Source organism: Hemicordylus capensis, chromosome 4, assembly GCF_027244095.1.
Source record: "Hemicordylus capensis ecotype Gifberg chromosome 4, rHemCap1.1.pri, whole genome shotgun sequence".
Taxonomy (NCBI): domain Eukaryota; kingdom Metazoa; phylum Chordata; class Lepidosauria; order Squamata; family Cordylidae; genus Hemicordylus; species Hemicordylus capensis.
Window position 1 is genome coordinate 96,495,864 of NC_069660.1, and position 13,010 is coordinate 96,508,873.

At 43.3% G+C, this 13,010-nt stretch overlaps 1 protein-coding gene across 3 annotated transcripts in view; it reads left to right on the plus strand.

Moving 5' to 3' along the window:
* Positions 1-12,075, plus strand: part of ACOT11 (acyl-CoA thioesterase 11) — a 151,609-nt gene extending 139,534 nt beyond the window's left edge. For all 3 annotated transcript variants that reach the window (XM_053243603.1, XM_053243604.1, XM_053243605.1), the window contains 6 exons: positions 1,533-1,599; positions 5,429-5,512; positions 7,261-7,394; positions 7,934-8,065; positions 8,353-8,479; positions 10,837-12,075. In XM_053243603.1, coding sequence (XP_053099578.1) covers positions 1,533-1,599; positions 5,429-5,512; positions 7,261-7,394; positions 7,934-8,065; positions 8,353-8,479; positions 10,837-10,992 — 700 coding nt within the window. In that variant the 3' untranslated portion in view covers positions 10,993-12,075. The remainder of the gene's footprint in view (positions 1-1,532; positions 1,600-5,428; positions 5,513-7,260; positions 7,395-7,933; positions 8,066-8,352; positions 8,480-10,836) is intronic.
* The last annotated feature ends 935 nt before the right edge of the window (positions 12,076-13,010 follow it).

The window sequence follows — 13,010 nt, forward strand, 5'->3', positions numbered from 1 at the left end:
TTGCTCATAGCTGCCATCTGAGATACCAGGGTGAGCTCAGGATCCGAGCACTCCCAGACAGCATACCTGTTCCTTCTGAGGGAGCACAAATCCATCCACAACAGAAGATCTATCCCATCCCTCAAATTTTGATGCCCTCTCTCAGCAGTGCATTAATGATATCAACTTAGACCTTCTCTAAAAGTGTCTATCTATTCTATCCGCAAAGAACTCAGTAAAAGCAGTGCAGCAAGACATAGTCACTGGAGTCGGATTTAAAACAGAAGGAGCCTGAACTGGACTCCTTACAACCCTTGATAACTCTGCTGAACACGAGCCTGAAGACACAGTGTGCACACACCAAAATTACTGCTTTGCTGCATGCTCTGCCACCACAAAGGCCTTCAGATGGGATATCTGATTTTTGAGAAGTGTGTGTGTGAATCTTCTTGTTTTGCCTACTTGTGAACTTTGTCCTGCCTGATCTCTTCTTGTTAAGATTCTGTGATTTAAATGTGTGTAATCATGTGGCTTACCAGGATGAGACCTATATGATTGGGTACTTTGGAACCCTTCAACAAAACTGTGTTATTTCAAAGGTCATAGATCAGTTATCAGTTAGATCTTCCCCCTCCATCCCTTTCCTTATCTTAGGCCCTGAGAATGAGATTGTAAGGAACAAGAGCATTTTGTCACTGCTCTTATCATCAAGCAACTTTGTGCTGTTTGAGTCCAAGGCTAGTATTGGATACAGAGCAACAATGCCCTCTGCCATGGCTGAATTAGGGAACTATCCATTTGCCTTTGTCTCCAAGTATCTAAATTGAGCCCCAGTTGCTTTGTTTGTATATAGCAACTCCTGTCTGAAAATAACATTAAATTAATGGTAACTTATAAACGTGAGAGCAGCTGTTATAGGAACAATGTCACACAAATTCATAGGTTTATCTTTAGTGCGATTCTGTGATACTCCAGACAAGATCCAGTGTGCTGAACTGCATGCAAGAGGAGGACTGTACTTAACACACACCTTGATGGTTCATTTGAGTTTGTGCCCTGTGTTAGAGGGGAAAGGTCTGTTTAGTAAGTTTGGGTGTTTGTAAGTCGGACATTTGTATGTCGTGGAGTCCCTGTATTTGGATTTAATCTGCTTGGGTAACTAACTTTAAATATGCTACATACCATATTTCTTGCTGATGGCTTCTGAGAAATGTCATGTTAAAAATATGACTACTCTCTTTTCTTTTTGGTACGTATTTAAGAGTCATCTTAAGTGACACAGCAGGGAAATGCTTGACTAACAAGCAGAAGGTTGCTGGTTCAAATCCCTGCTGGTACTATATTGGGGAGCAGCAATATAGGAAGATGCTGAAAGACATCATCTCATACTGTGCAGGAGAAGGCAGTGGTAAACCCCTACCAAAAAAAACCACAGGGCTCTGTGGGCACCAGGAGTCAAAGTCGACTTGACGTTGACGGCACTTTATATTTAAGAGAAGCCTTTTCAATTACCATTATCAAAGTTATAACCAGTGCATTTTTTTCTTCTACAGAAAATATGTCATTTCATGCAAACAAACAGAAGTTCCCTTGTCTGTGCCTTGGGACCAAAGTAACAAGGTAAAATTCAGCATTTGAGTTTCTTAGGGCTGTGTCAGGCACAATGCAGAGCCAGGTTTTGAGTTTAACCAAGCTTCTAAAAACAAGCAAAAATTCGCTTTGCAGACAACCAGCAACAGCATGGTTTGTTTTTGCTGTCAGTGGTTTGTTTGGCCCCTCCCTTCACCCAGTCCTCCCAAACGCAATCCCAGAGTACCCAGTTTGCCTGACTCGTTGCAATGCTTCGTTTCGTCACTCCCTCCTTTACCGTTGGTTGCCAGCTTGGCATGGGTGTGGGAAATCTGTATGAGCCACTTTGGTTCTCTTTGCCTGTCCTCTGCTGCTCTTGACCAGTTGGAGTCTAGCCCTGGCACAGCTATGCAATAAGGGCAGTCCGGAGCATTCTTGGAATAGTTTTGCCAAGGGAAAATGTGCTGCAGTTCACACAGTGCCCAGTTAAAGTGGCCACAACTGCCCAGAAAGGGGGCTTAACTTTCCCTTCCACCTGCCCCTTCTGTGTTCAGTAGCTTAGTTGCGACAGAAGAAGATGCTGATCCTCTTTCATAACGAAGATGGAGGGAACGTGCCGTTTTCATGGCCACCACCTCTCCAGCAGTGAAGGGCTTTGCACTGGATTGGAGGGAGTTCCTCAACCGCATAACACAGAAAGCCTTCCATGGCTTATTTTCAGTTCCTGTTACCATCCTTTGCTTACCTTGCTGCCCTTTGGGTCCCACAATCCTCCTCCTGGTCATTTAGTTTACCCAGCATGCAACACATGGGACTGTTGCTTTAAGAGAGTGGCTGTTGCTGTGAGAGGATGGGAACAGTGACATCAATAGTTGCTGGGTAGGTTTCATCCGAGTGTGCTTTCAGAGGAGAAACCATGGAGAGTCATTGGCAGCCTAGAGCAGAGGTGTTTCTCGGCTGCTCTGTGCCTGCTTCTCTGTATGTGAGGGTGGAGCTCTTGCAACAAGCTGAGAATACACCACCAGGGTTGGCTTGGACACATTTGGTGGAGAATTGAACCACAGTTAAAACAAACAAGCCGACTTCAAATCTTGACTACAAAAGTCAATTTGTTGGGCCAAATGAAACTTCTGTTGAATTTTGAGAGGTGTGTTCCGACGAAAAAACAAACCAGAAATGCTGGAATTCAGCTGCGTCTCAGTGGGCCCTTTGTGTGCTGCAAGTTGCTGACTTTTGCATATTAGTGAAGCTTTAGGTTCCTTTAAGGGGTCTATGAAAAACTCAGCAAAGGGCTTTGGATCAGGAAGAAGGACTATTCCTTCTCTATGCTCCTGCCCAACCACTGAGAATTGTTGGGCAGGCCTTCTGTGGGTTTCTCCACCATCAGAAGCACAGTTGGTGAGAATGAGGGAAAGGGTCTACTCTGTTGAGACACCTAGGATGTAAAATTCCTGCCTTTGGAGATCCCGCAAACCCCACCCCCAGTCTTTAAACACTACTGAAACTTTTTGTTTCAACAGGCTTTTGTTCCTATTATTATTTTATTTTGTCATGTACAGGTATGTAGCTCTCTGATTTGAGGCTACTAGTTTTGTTTTGTATTCTGTATTTCAAAACCAAAACAATACCAGTAACCTTGAGTGTTCTGTTCCGAAGCAGAAAACCTGGATTAACCCCCTTCTCAAAAAGAGATCCCACCCCCACTGAAATAAATGATACGTAAAGAAGAAAAGATTCTGCCCATGTATGTTTGCACATGCACATATGCATACACCCCCAAAAGCTGCAGTGGTCCAAATGTCTGCGCTTCTCCCCTCAAGCGGTACTCTGTGGGGCTTTAAAACAAAACTCTTAGAACACCTGGAAGGGGAAGATTAATGGCCACACTGCTGCCCACAGAAGTGTGGGAATCCCATACTATAGTATTTTCCGTGCCACCGATGTCTTGAGGAATAAGGGCCCTCTTGTGGAAGGTAGCTAGAAATGCTGCTCATGAGCAAAGAAACTAGGGTTTTGTTTCTCTCGTGGCTTGGAAACGGTGCTGTTAGAATGCTGGCTGGCCTCGGTGTAGTACTTCAGCATCTATAATGAGTTTTTAGCCAGGCTTAATGTCCCAGGCTGTACCATGAAAACTGGATATTTAGAAATGAAAATGTATCTTATAATGAAAGCTTGCTGCAATAAGATGATACACTGAAATCTAGATTTCTGATTTGAAGTTAGAGGACTTGTTTTGCCAAGTCCTTAGTTTTTTATTTCATACTTAACATATTTTTGTGCAGCTTTTCTGTTTGACAAGAGACCTCCAAGGCAGATGAGAGAAATTAAACATATTAAACATAGGAAAATGTACTTGCAAAAAAAAACTAAAAGGGCCAACCTATAACGCAGCGAAACGAAGGTTAAACATATTAGCAAAATGTTTTTCTAACAATGTTGACAGTGCTAGCGGTAATCGGTGTGGGCCAAGGGTCGAGGAATAGCTGTTTACAACACAAAAACTGTTCCTCTTTGCCAAGACTTCCCCCAAAACAAAGGTTTTAACACCCTTGGGAAGGAGGAGAGAGAATGGCATTCATGTATCCCTAGGAAGGAGTTCTATAGATGGGGTCTCACTGTTAAGCTTTTGTGCCTGATAGCTTCCTACTTCATTCTTGAAAGGGTGTGCCAGGATCAAGGCTGACAGACTTGTATGGAGATAGGCAGTCCTTCAGATATCTTCATCCCAGGTTGTTTGGGGCTTTAAAAATCAAGGTTAGCACTTTGAATTGGGTGTGGAAATGAACGAAAGACCAGTAAAATTGATGAAGCACTGGAGATCTGGTCTTGTGGTAACAAATATGGAGAGGAGAGCTGGTCTTGTGGTAGGAAGCATGACTTGTCCCCATAGCTAAGCAGGGTCTGCCCTGGTTGCATATGAATGGGAGACTTGATGTGTGAGCACTGCAAGATATTCCCCTCAGGGGATGAAGCCGCTCTGGGAAGAGCATCTGAGGTTCCAAGTTCCCTCCCTGGCATCTCCAAGATAGGGCTGAGAGAGATTCCTGGCTGCAACCTTGGAGAAGCCGCTGCCAGTCTGCGTAGACAATACTGAGCAAGATGGACTTTCAGCTTTCTATATCCCTATGAGAGACACATTCTCTGTTCTGTTTATTTTGTTATCAAATGTGAGCAATATACTCCGAAAATCTCACATTCCTCAATGTGCAAACATATATTCTGAAAGTCTGGGCTCTCTGGCCCTGCATGTATTATACAGATTAAGAGAAATTGCAGATCTATTTAATATACATGATTCGTTGTCTGGAACAAGTCTCATTCGTTTGAAATGGGGTTGTATATATTTTGGCAGGAATTTCTTGGCCTGTAAATGGTATAAGAGAGGGCCTGGGTGTTTTGGCAAAAGAGAAGTAAAAGATACTGGGAGACAGAAGAGCAAGTCATTCACAAGCTGTTGACTCTTTGCCACTTCCTCATGATCACAGAGATTGATGTAATGGCACTCTGGCTCTCAGCATTTCACTTCCTGTAACTTCTGCAGAAATTCTGTGGAAACTGACAAATTCTGCTAAATGTTTGAGACTTCAGAATTGTAAAACCCCCAACTATTCCATGGAATTCAGTATCACAAAGAGCATGAGGCAACATTTTAAAGTGGAATTATGTATCCATTTTATTTCTAGAGCATTTATATGTACTAGTAGATGCCTTACAATAGATTAAAAAATCAGAGCGGTCCCTGCCCAAAGGTTTACAATTTTAAAAAAGATGGCGATGGTGAGAGGGACGAATAGCAAAAGGCTGTAACAGGGTTGAGTGGAGCTCAACAAATCCAGAAAGCTTCCATTGTTTGCTGTCTGTCTTGTGTTTTTAAATGCAGGTTTATCTGAGTTACAACAATGTTACTGCACTGAAGACACTAGTAGCTAAAGCAAACTGGATTCTTGCCTCTGAAAAAGACAAGGTAACTTACCCTGTTCAGCCTGGATTGCAGATCATCCAGCCTCTCTTCAAGGCCCTTCTCACATATAGTGATTCCCAGAGTCAGTGGTTCCCAATCTGGGTTCCTCCAGATGTTTCTTAACTACAACTCCCAGTATCTCCAGCCATAATAAATATTAGCTGGGGATGCTGGGAGTTGTAGTGCAGCAATATCTGGAGGAACCCAAGTTGGGAACTGCACAATCAGTTGATACCATCCCAGCAAACACTGCCATTGTTTCTGAGCACTCCGCTGGCTAAATCTGAGGGCTAAATAGACATGACTTTAAATATATTGGTTGTCGCTGCATGCTTGTATTCTTCTAAACACGCCAAACAATTCATTTCAAGTCATGACAAGTTCAAACTGGAGTTGCTCAGATACTGCAGTTCTTGCTTTAACAAGCAAAGCTGTGGTATGTGCTGGGCATCACTTGGATAGTGCCCATTATAACAGTGTGAGACAAGCCAGAAGTCCCTTCTCTGCCCACTCCAGTATTCCTAATGTGCTGTCATTTCCTTCTCCCCTCCCTCCCTGCTGGGGTTTGCACATCTCCTACCATATTAAAAGACTCCCTATCTCTCAGGAGTCAGGATTTCCCTTAATTCTTCTGCTGTCTGGGGATAAGGAGATCATTTGCTGTGGCTACTATATATAAAGTCTGAGAGTGAGTCATTTCTCCCAAGATAAAGACCATCTCTCTGCCTTGAAAGGTCCAGCCTTATAGTTCCCCTTGAACTCTTTGTTCCTTACCCAAAGCTCTGAAAATACCTCTGGGTCCACAAAGTTTTATTTCCAATGATGGAGATACCCGATTAGAGGGCAGAATTATGGTGGCAACTGTTTGCATTCATCTGCTGCACCCTCACTTTGCACAGGGCATGTGGACAAGTTGGAAGGGATGTAAGAGATGTGGACCCCACTTGCTGCTTGGTTGAGTGCCCTGTCCCAAGGGAGATGGCATTGTAGAAGTGTGTGTAAATCTTGGTTCACAGCAGGTGCCACATCCAATTAAAGGCAATAATTGCATACTGCTGCTATTGGTGGGTGGCGGGGCGGGGTGGCACAGAATGAGGGGAAAAGAGCATCAGAATATTTATGAGCAGGCTTGTTGATTTGTAAGAATAGAGGTATTGGACTGCTGGCTAGCTGGCCACATAAATCCTTCACTTTGAGACCAGGCTATCTGCTAACTTGGTGGCCAGGTAAGGCCTGCTGCACTTGCTCAGTAGCCCTTTTGCCTGATTGTGTCATATGTTTCAGGGCTGAGTTCTGGCACTGGAAAGAGGTTCTGGAACCCAGTCCTGACACAGGCTGTGTGTGTGGTGATATGAAAGCGCCCTGATAACAGCTGAAAAGGCTGTACTGTGTAAGGTTGAATCTTGTTAACTAAGCATAAATGAAATGGCCTTTGGGAATAGCCCTCAGCTGCTTCTGCTTGAACTGCACCTACAATACTGTTTGTGCTAAAACCAACGTTTCTTCAATGGTTGCCAGCACAGGGACTCTTGCAGACCTGTCCTTACTGAATCCAGAGGAGACCCTTTTGTGATTGCAGGGACTACCTCATGGTACCTAGAAGAGAGTGAACAAGAACAATGAACCTTGTGTACCCCCTTCTGTTACATTTTATTGATTGATATCCACCAGGCATGTGCATTGGGGTGGGATGAAGAGTCCTCCTTAGGGATGGTTTCTAGCATTAGCTGCCTCTCTTTGTACGGTCTAAGGTAAAGATGTATACGCTGGAGGAAGACAAGTTTCTGTCTATCCGAATAGAGATGACCATCTGCATTGACACAATGCAGGCCTTCCTGCTGCTCTCGGACCTGCTACACAGACACGAGTGGGATGATCATTATGCGTAAGTACTCTGGAACAGAGCCAGATTGTTACAGTCAGTCGTGTTCAGTTCTCTGTCTTGCAGAATAAGGGTTTTCCTTACTCCAAGGCTTCCATGTATCAGCTTCACAAACTGAAGGGCTAGGAAGTTCCCTTGAACAAAATAAAGCTGAGATTCTCAGAAAGTTGGATTCCATGCTCAGCATTACATGCAGTGGCTTTTCTCTTCTCGTGCAGAATTGAGCATAATACAGACCTGAGCAGGATGTTGAAGCCGATGGACCACTGTGCCACTGATTATCTTAAGAGGCCTCTTCTCCTCCCACCCTGCCATCCTCCCAAGGGATAACTAGTTGACTGTTGTTACTCCTTAGCTTTTGTACTGCAGGACCTAAGTTGTTTTGTACATATTTACCTTTATTGTGATTGGAAGCTACACAGAAATGGTTTTCCAATTTGTTATGGGGTGGCTAACAAAGTTTATTTATTATTATTATTATTAGTAGTAGTAGTATTTTCCTGGGTTTTTAAATCGTTGCCAAAATGAAAATCTCTTTGCAGGAGTGCTGAGCTTGTCCAGCAAGTTGACAAAGATGACATGATCTACCACGTAATTAGCCAAACTATCAGCGAAGAAAACAAACGGCAGGACTTTGTCATCCTGGTGTCACGAAGAAAGCCTTGTGGCAAAGGGTACATTGGCAAACCTTCTTTCCCCATCAACTCTACCCTGAATGTAGCCCCCACATATATCCATACAAGTTACATTGGTGATCAACTGGCCTTTCAGAATATCTTCTGGAGATCTTGAAGCTAAAGGAGTGTATTAAATGCTGATATAAAAACTAGCTGGGTGTGTTCCAGAGCAGTTTCAACCCACCAGAAAAATGCAGCAGGGACCTTTTTGGTGGTTAACTTCAGAGCAGGTGAAAGGAAGGGGTAACTCTCTTGTCCTAAGTAACCAGGTCTTTCTTTTCCAGTGATCCATATGTTGTAGCATTCAGGTCAGTCACATTGCCGACACATCCTGCAAAGCCAGAGTACACCCGAGGGGAGACCTTATGTTCTGGCTTCTGTATTTGGCAGGAAACAGATGAACTCACCAAGGTAAGCTTTTAGGCCACCAGGTGTACAGCAGAGCAGCAAGAGACAATGTCTCTATTCAGACAATCCTTTAAACCTCTACTTAAAGATTTTGTTGTGGGCACGTGTGTTTCCCTCCTACCTGCTCACATGTTTGCAAGAATGATAGTTTGCTGTCCGATTTGGACAGACTGTGGTAACATTGGGTTAAAACCTGGGTTGAAATGAGTTTACAGAACATGGTACTAACCATAGTTTGTCTGATTTTGACATTGCAGGAAGCTCTGGTTAGAGGACAGAACTTGAGAAAAGAGAGGCAGAGGGAGGAGGGCCCTGTGAGCCCACCACAACCTGGACAATCCAACAAGAGTCTATCGCACCCATACTCTACTCATTCTATAGCCCACCTCCTCCCAAGTTGTCAATGATGCTATTCACATGCAAAACCGGGCTAAGGGAGCCCAGCCCAGTTTAGCACCCGCGTGTGAACCTCTGCAATCGTGCCCAATCCTGGTGGCACCATGGCAGCAAACCCCTCTTGTGGAGCCACCCTTTTAAATGGGGTTGGGAGAGCAAGTCCTCTCCTAACCACGTTTGTCTGATTGTGTGTCAGACAGCTGACAGACTTGGGGAGGGGAAGGGGGATTTGTAAACTCACCACAACCCAGGTTTTAACTCAGTGTCATCGCAGTCTGTCCAATTTGGACATCACAGCAAACTGTCATTCTAACATCTTGCAAACACGTGAGCAGCTGGGGGAAACACACATGCCCATAATGTACCATGCACTCGCAGGGGGCAGGGTGACGCGAGGCAATGCACCCTGGCACCCCGACCCTTGGAGCTACCGGCAGGTGCGGGTGCTTGTCTGGGTGGGTGAGCTGCCCGCCCAAGGAGAAAAAACTGCTTGACTGCAGGGAAGGTACATTTAACCAGCCTTCCCCACAGCCCGCCTTCTAGCCCTCATGAGAAAAGGCTCATTGTCTTTCTCAGACAATGTACCCCTCTGTTTGCACTGCAAATAGTTCTGAGGCTCTCCTTCTCTACATAGTCTCGTCTTCCCAAATCTACCTTTTATTTTTATTTTTTTACATTTTATACCCCGCACTTCCTCCAAGGAGCCCAGAGCAGTGTACTACATACTTATGTTTCTCCTCACAACAACCCTGTGAAGTAGGTTGGGCTGAAAGAGAAGTGACTGGCCCAGTCACTCAGCAAGTCTCATGGCTGAATGGGGATTTGAACTCGGATCTCCCCGGTCCTACTCCAGCACTCTAATCACTACACCATGCTGGCTCGTTGACTTTAGACAGCTCTGGGATGACACATCTTGGCCCCTGTTGTCTATACTTGTATAATTGATCCCTTTTTTGGTACATATTATTGGAATAGATGTTCTTTTCCAGACCACCTATCTCCAGTAATGAAAACACCTAGGTTCAGGGTCCACAGGCATTTTCCTAGCCAGTTTTCCTCATGCAATCACTCCTGAATTTGCTTGTGAACATTGTCACAAAGAAGAGCATTTGCAGGGTCCAGCAACACACAGCTGTGATCTTAGTTGCAACAGTACTTTCTGGAGTTGCTGCAGTAGTGGAAATGGCTTGCTGAGTATCTGTGTGCTTGTGGTTCATGCAGTGCTTTTCTCCATCCAATCATATAGATCAACATGTTTGGGAGTGGTTCTGTGAGAAAACAGCTTTGTGAAAAGTCTGCCCATTGTTGGCTCCAGGATTTTGTCATTAAATTAGGTACAAACCATAAAGGCAATGCTTCACACATGGAAAGGTATCCATGTGGTTTGCTGCCAGTTAAATGCTTGGATCAGTCTTGAGGTTTGTTTCCCTGAGACACTTGTAGTATCCAAAGATTACCCAAGACATCTTGGTGCTTCAGGCAGAAAATCCACTTGGTGCTTGTCTTCCATGCTGGTAAAAATGTAATCTACTAAACAACTGACAATTTGCTACCCTTTAATGATACCCCAAGGTCTGCTGCTGGAGGTAAGCAGCCTCACCTTGCCTAATGGTAGAGCCAGCCCTGGTCTTACTCTATTACTATTTATTTATTTAAAATATTTATACTCCATTCCTCCAGTACATTACTGCTTGGGGTGGCCCACAGCATTTATAAAATAGTTACAATATAAGCACCAGGCTGATAAAATTAACCAAGTTAAAAATCCAAGCTAAAACCACAATCAGAATTCGCTTTGTTTACTAAGCAAACCAATGTCTTGGGTGAGCTAAGATTTAGAATGAAGTTCAAAGAGAAAATTCTTTGGCATTGCAGTTGATGCTCATTTTGGAAGGAGTGGATGATCTCCTTTTGAGGCCAGCAGTCTACTCTGGCAATAACTGACACCATGTTTTTGATTCCAGGTGTCCTATTACTACCAGGCCACTCCGGGTGTGCTGGGCTACATCACAAAGAACATTGCTGGCCTGTCCTCAAGCTTCCATTCCACCTTTCAAGCGTGTGAACAGTTTCTGCTGAAGAACAAAGATGATGTCACTGTTGGGCTTCAGAATCTTTAGCTGCACAATTGTATCTTTGTCTCACGACAAAGATAAAATCTCATAATGAACATCTCTGTAAATATTGAGGAGACCGGTCGGGTCTGCCTTTAGTGAGATAGAGAGAAGAAAGAAACAGACTTGTTTAAATGCATCAATTATGTAGTCAAAGCTTGTGGAAGAATGCCATTCTACTAGCTTATGATCAGAATGCGAATTCTCGATCTAGGACAATTTAACTATCATACTTTTAGTGGTTATGGGGTGTGTGCACATCTAGGAAGCAACAAAGGAAGATTCTCCCTGGATTTTGCAGGTGTGTAATCACACGTTTTTGACTTCTGTTGAAGTCCTATTTCTATTTGATCAATAGGAAAATCTGATGTAAAGGCACACTTGAAAATAGACTTCTTTTTTGGTCTTATCACCTTTCTTGCCTTGCCTTGTACACTAGGTGTTTGAACAGGGATTAAATTTTTGTACACAAAAATCTAGGAGCTTAAAACACTGCCCACAAAATAAATTTTCATATAGAGTCCATAGAGTGAAATTTAAGTGTCTTTTATCAAGAGAATTAAGATTTACAAGCATTCAGAATGAAGATTCATCATAAGAATCTACAGAATATTATGCAGGGATTGGTGGCAGGCACTCTTGGCATTAAACCTTAGCACAGCTCATGTGCCTTTTGAAACCATGGATTACCTTACTTCAGTGCACATTACACAAACACGTAGTGTCAAATAGGATCATGCAAAAAGAACTGGGACAACTTGAACCATTCCTTATAGAAGTGTCGTCTTGTACTTTTTTTTTGTCTGTGCTATCTTGATCAGTCCAAACTTGAGGGAGACTAGATTATTTTGCCACAGAGGAATTGAGGATAATTCAGATGTGGCCTTCTGGTATTTTGGAAGAATTTTTCTTCCATTTGATCCTTAGGCAATCATGGACTGAGTACCTGATTGACTGTGTTGCTAGGTAGGTCTTCTCTCTAATTTTGCACAAGGTTTGTCAGTTCTAGCTTCTAATGCATTTTATTGCTGCTCAGAGTTCTAGGTTTATTGAAATAAATGTCAATAAAAGCTTATTTGTTTTAAAAAATTGCAAATTTGCATGTGTCAGGAAGAGTTTGCTGTGTCCTCCTTAGGACATAAGCTTCTTAGGTGACAAAACTTATGTCTCATGACTGTACAAAGTTGCATCCTGATTCCTCATGCCCCCAATGGTTTAGTGTGAACAGAGCCTAAATCCATATACACATTCTCAGGTTCTGACTGTAGCCATAACATAACTGGTATACCAGTGGGGCTATTTAACTCTGGTAAGGATTGGTTTACTATGCCCCCATGTACATAACAGTGGTATTGGTTATTGTGTATGGGATGACACTGAATAATTGGAACTTGCATAATATTAGTGTAGGTTAGGGCTAAATGTTCATTTGGCTTTGGCAGGGCTGTAGGCAATGAATGACCATGAATTCTCAGAAAATAGAGTGGGGCTGGACATAATTTGCCATTGTCATGGGGTGGAACAGCACTATGAAACATAGAGAAATATAGGTTTACTTGATTTACATGATCTATTAAGGCCCTCTGATTTTGCTCTTTTTGACACAGAATGTTACCTTGGTTGGTGCAGAACTTGAGAGAGTTTTTCCAAAGTACAGTTCATGCAGGACCTTGCCAATCTGCCTTAAATTTTTATTTTATTTTAAAGCCAGCCCTTTAAAACAACATACATTTCAAATTCTATTGATGTGTAAACCATCGGGTATAGCAAGGTTGGAGTGGGCCCGTGACAAAATGTGCCCCAGCCCCACTGTCTTCTTCAGAGAGGTGTGAGAAGGAGAGTAAAGAGCAATCTGTCACCCAGCTGGTGGGCTCCCCTTCTTCCGGGGCCCAGCAGCATTTGCCCCCTCGTTCAGTTATAGCCATGCTGCTGTTAACCATGCTGTACTAAAATGAATGTCCAAATCTGAAGAAGAATAATTACTAATTAATTCAGTTTATTTCTCCAAGTTCTTAAGTCTCAGA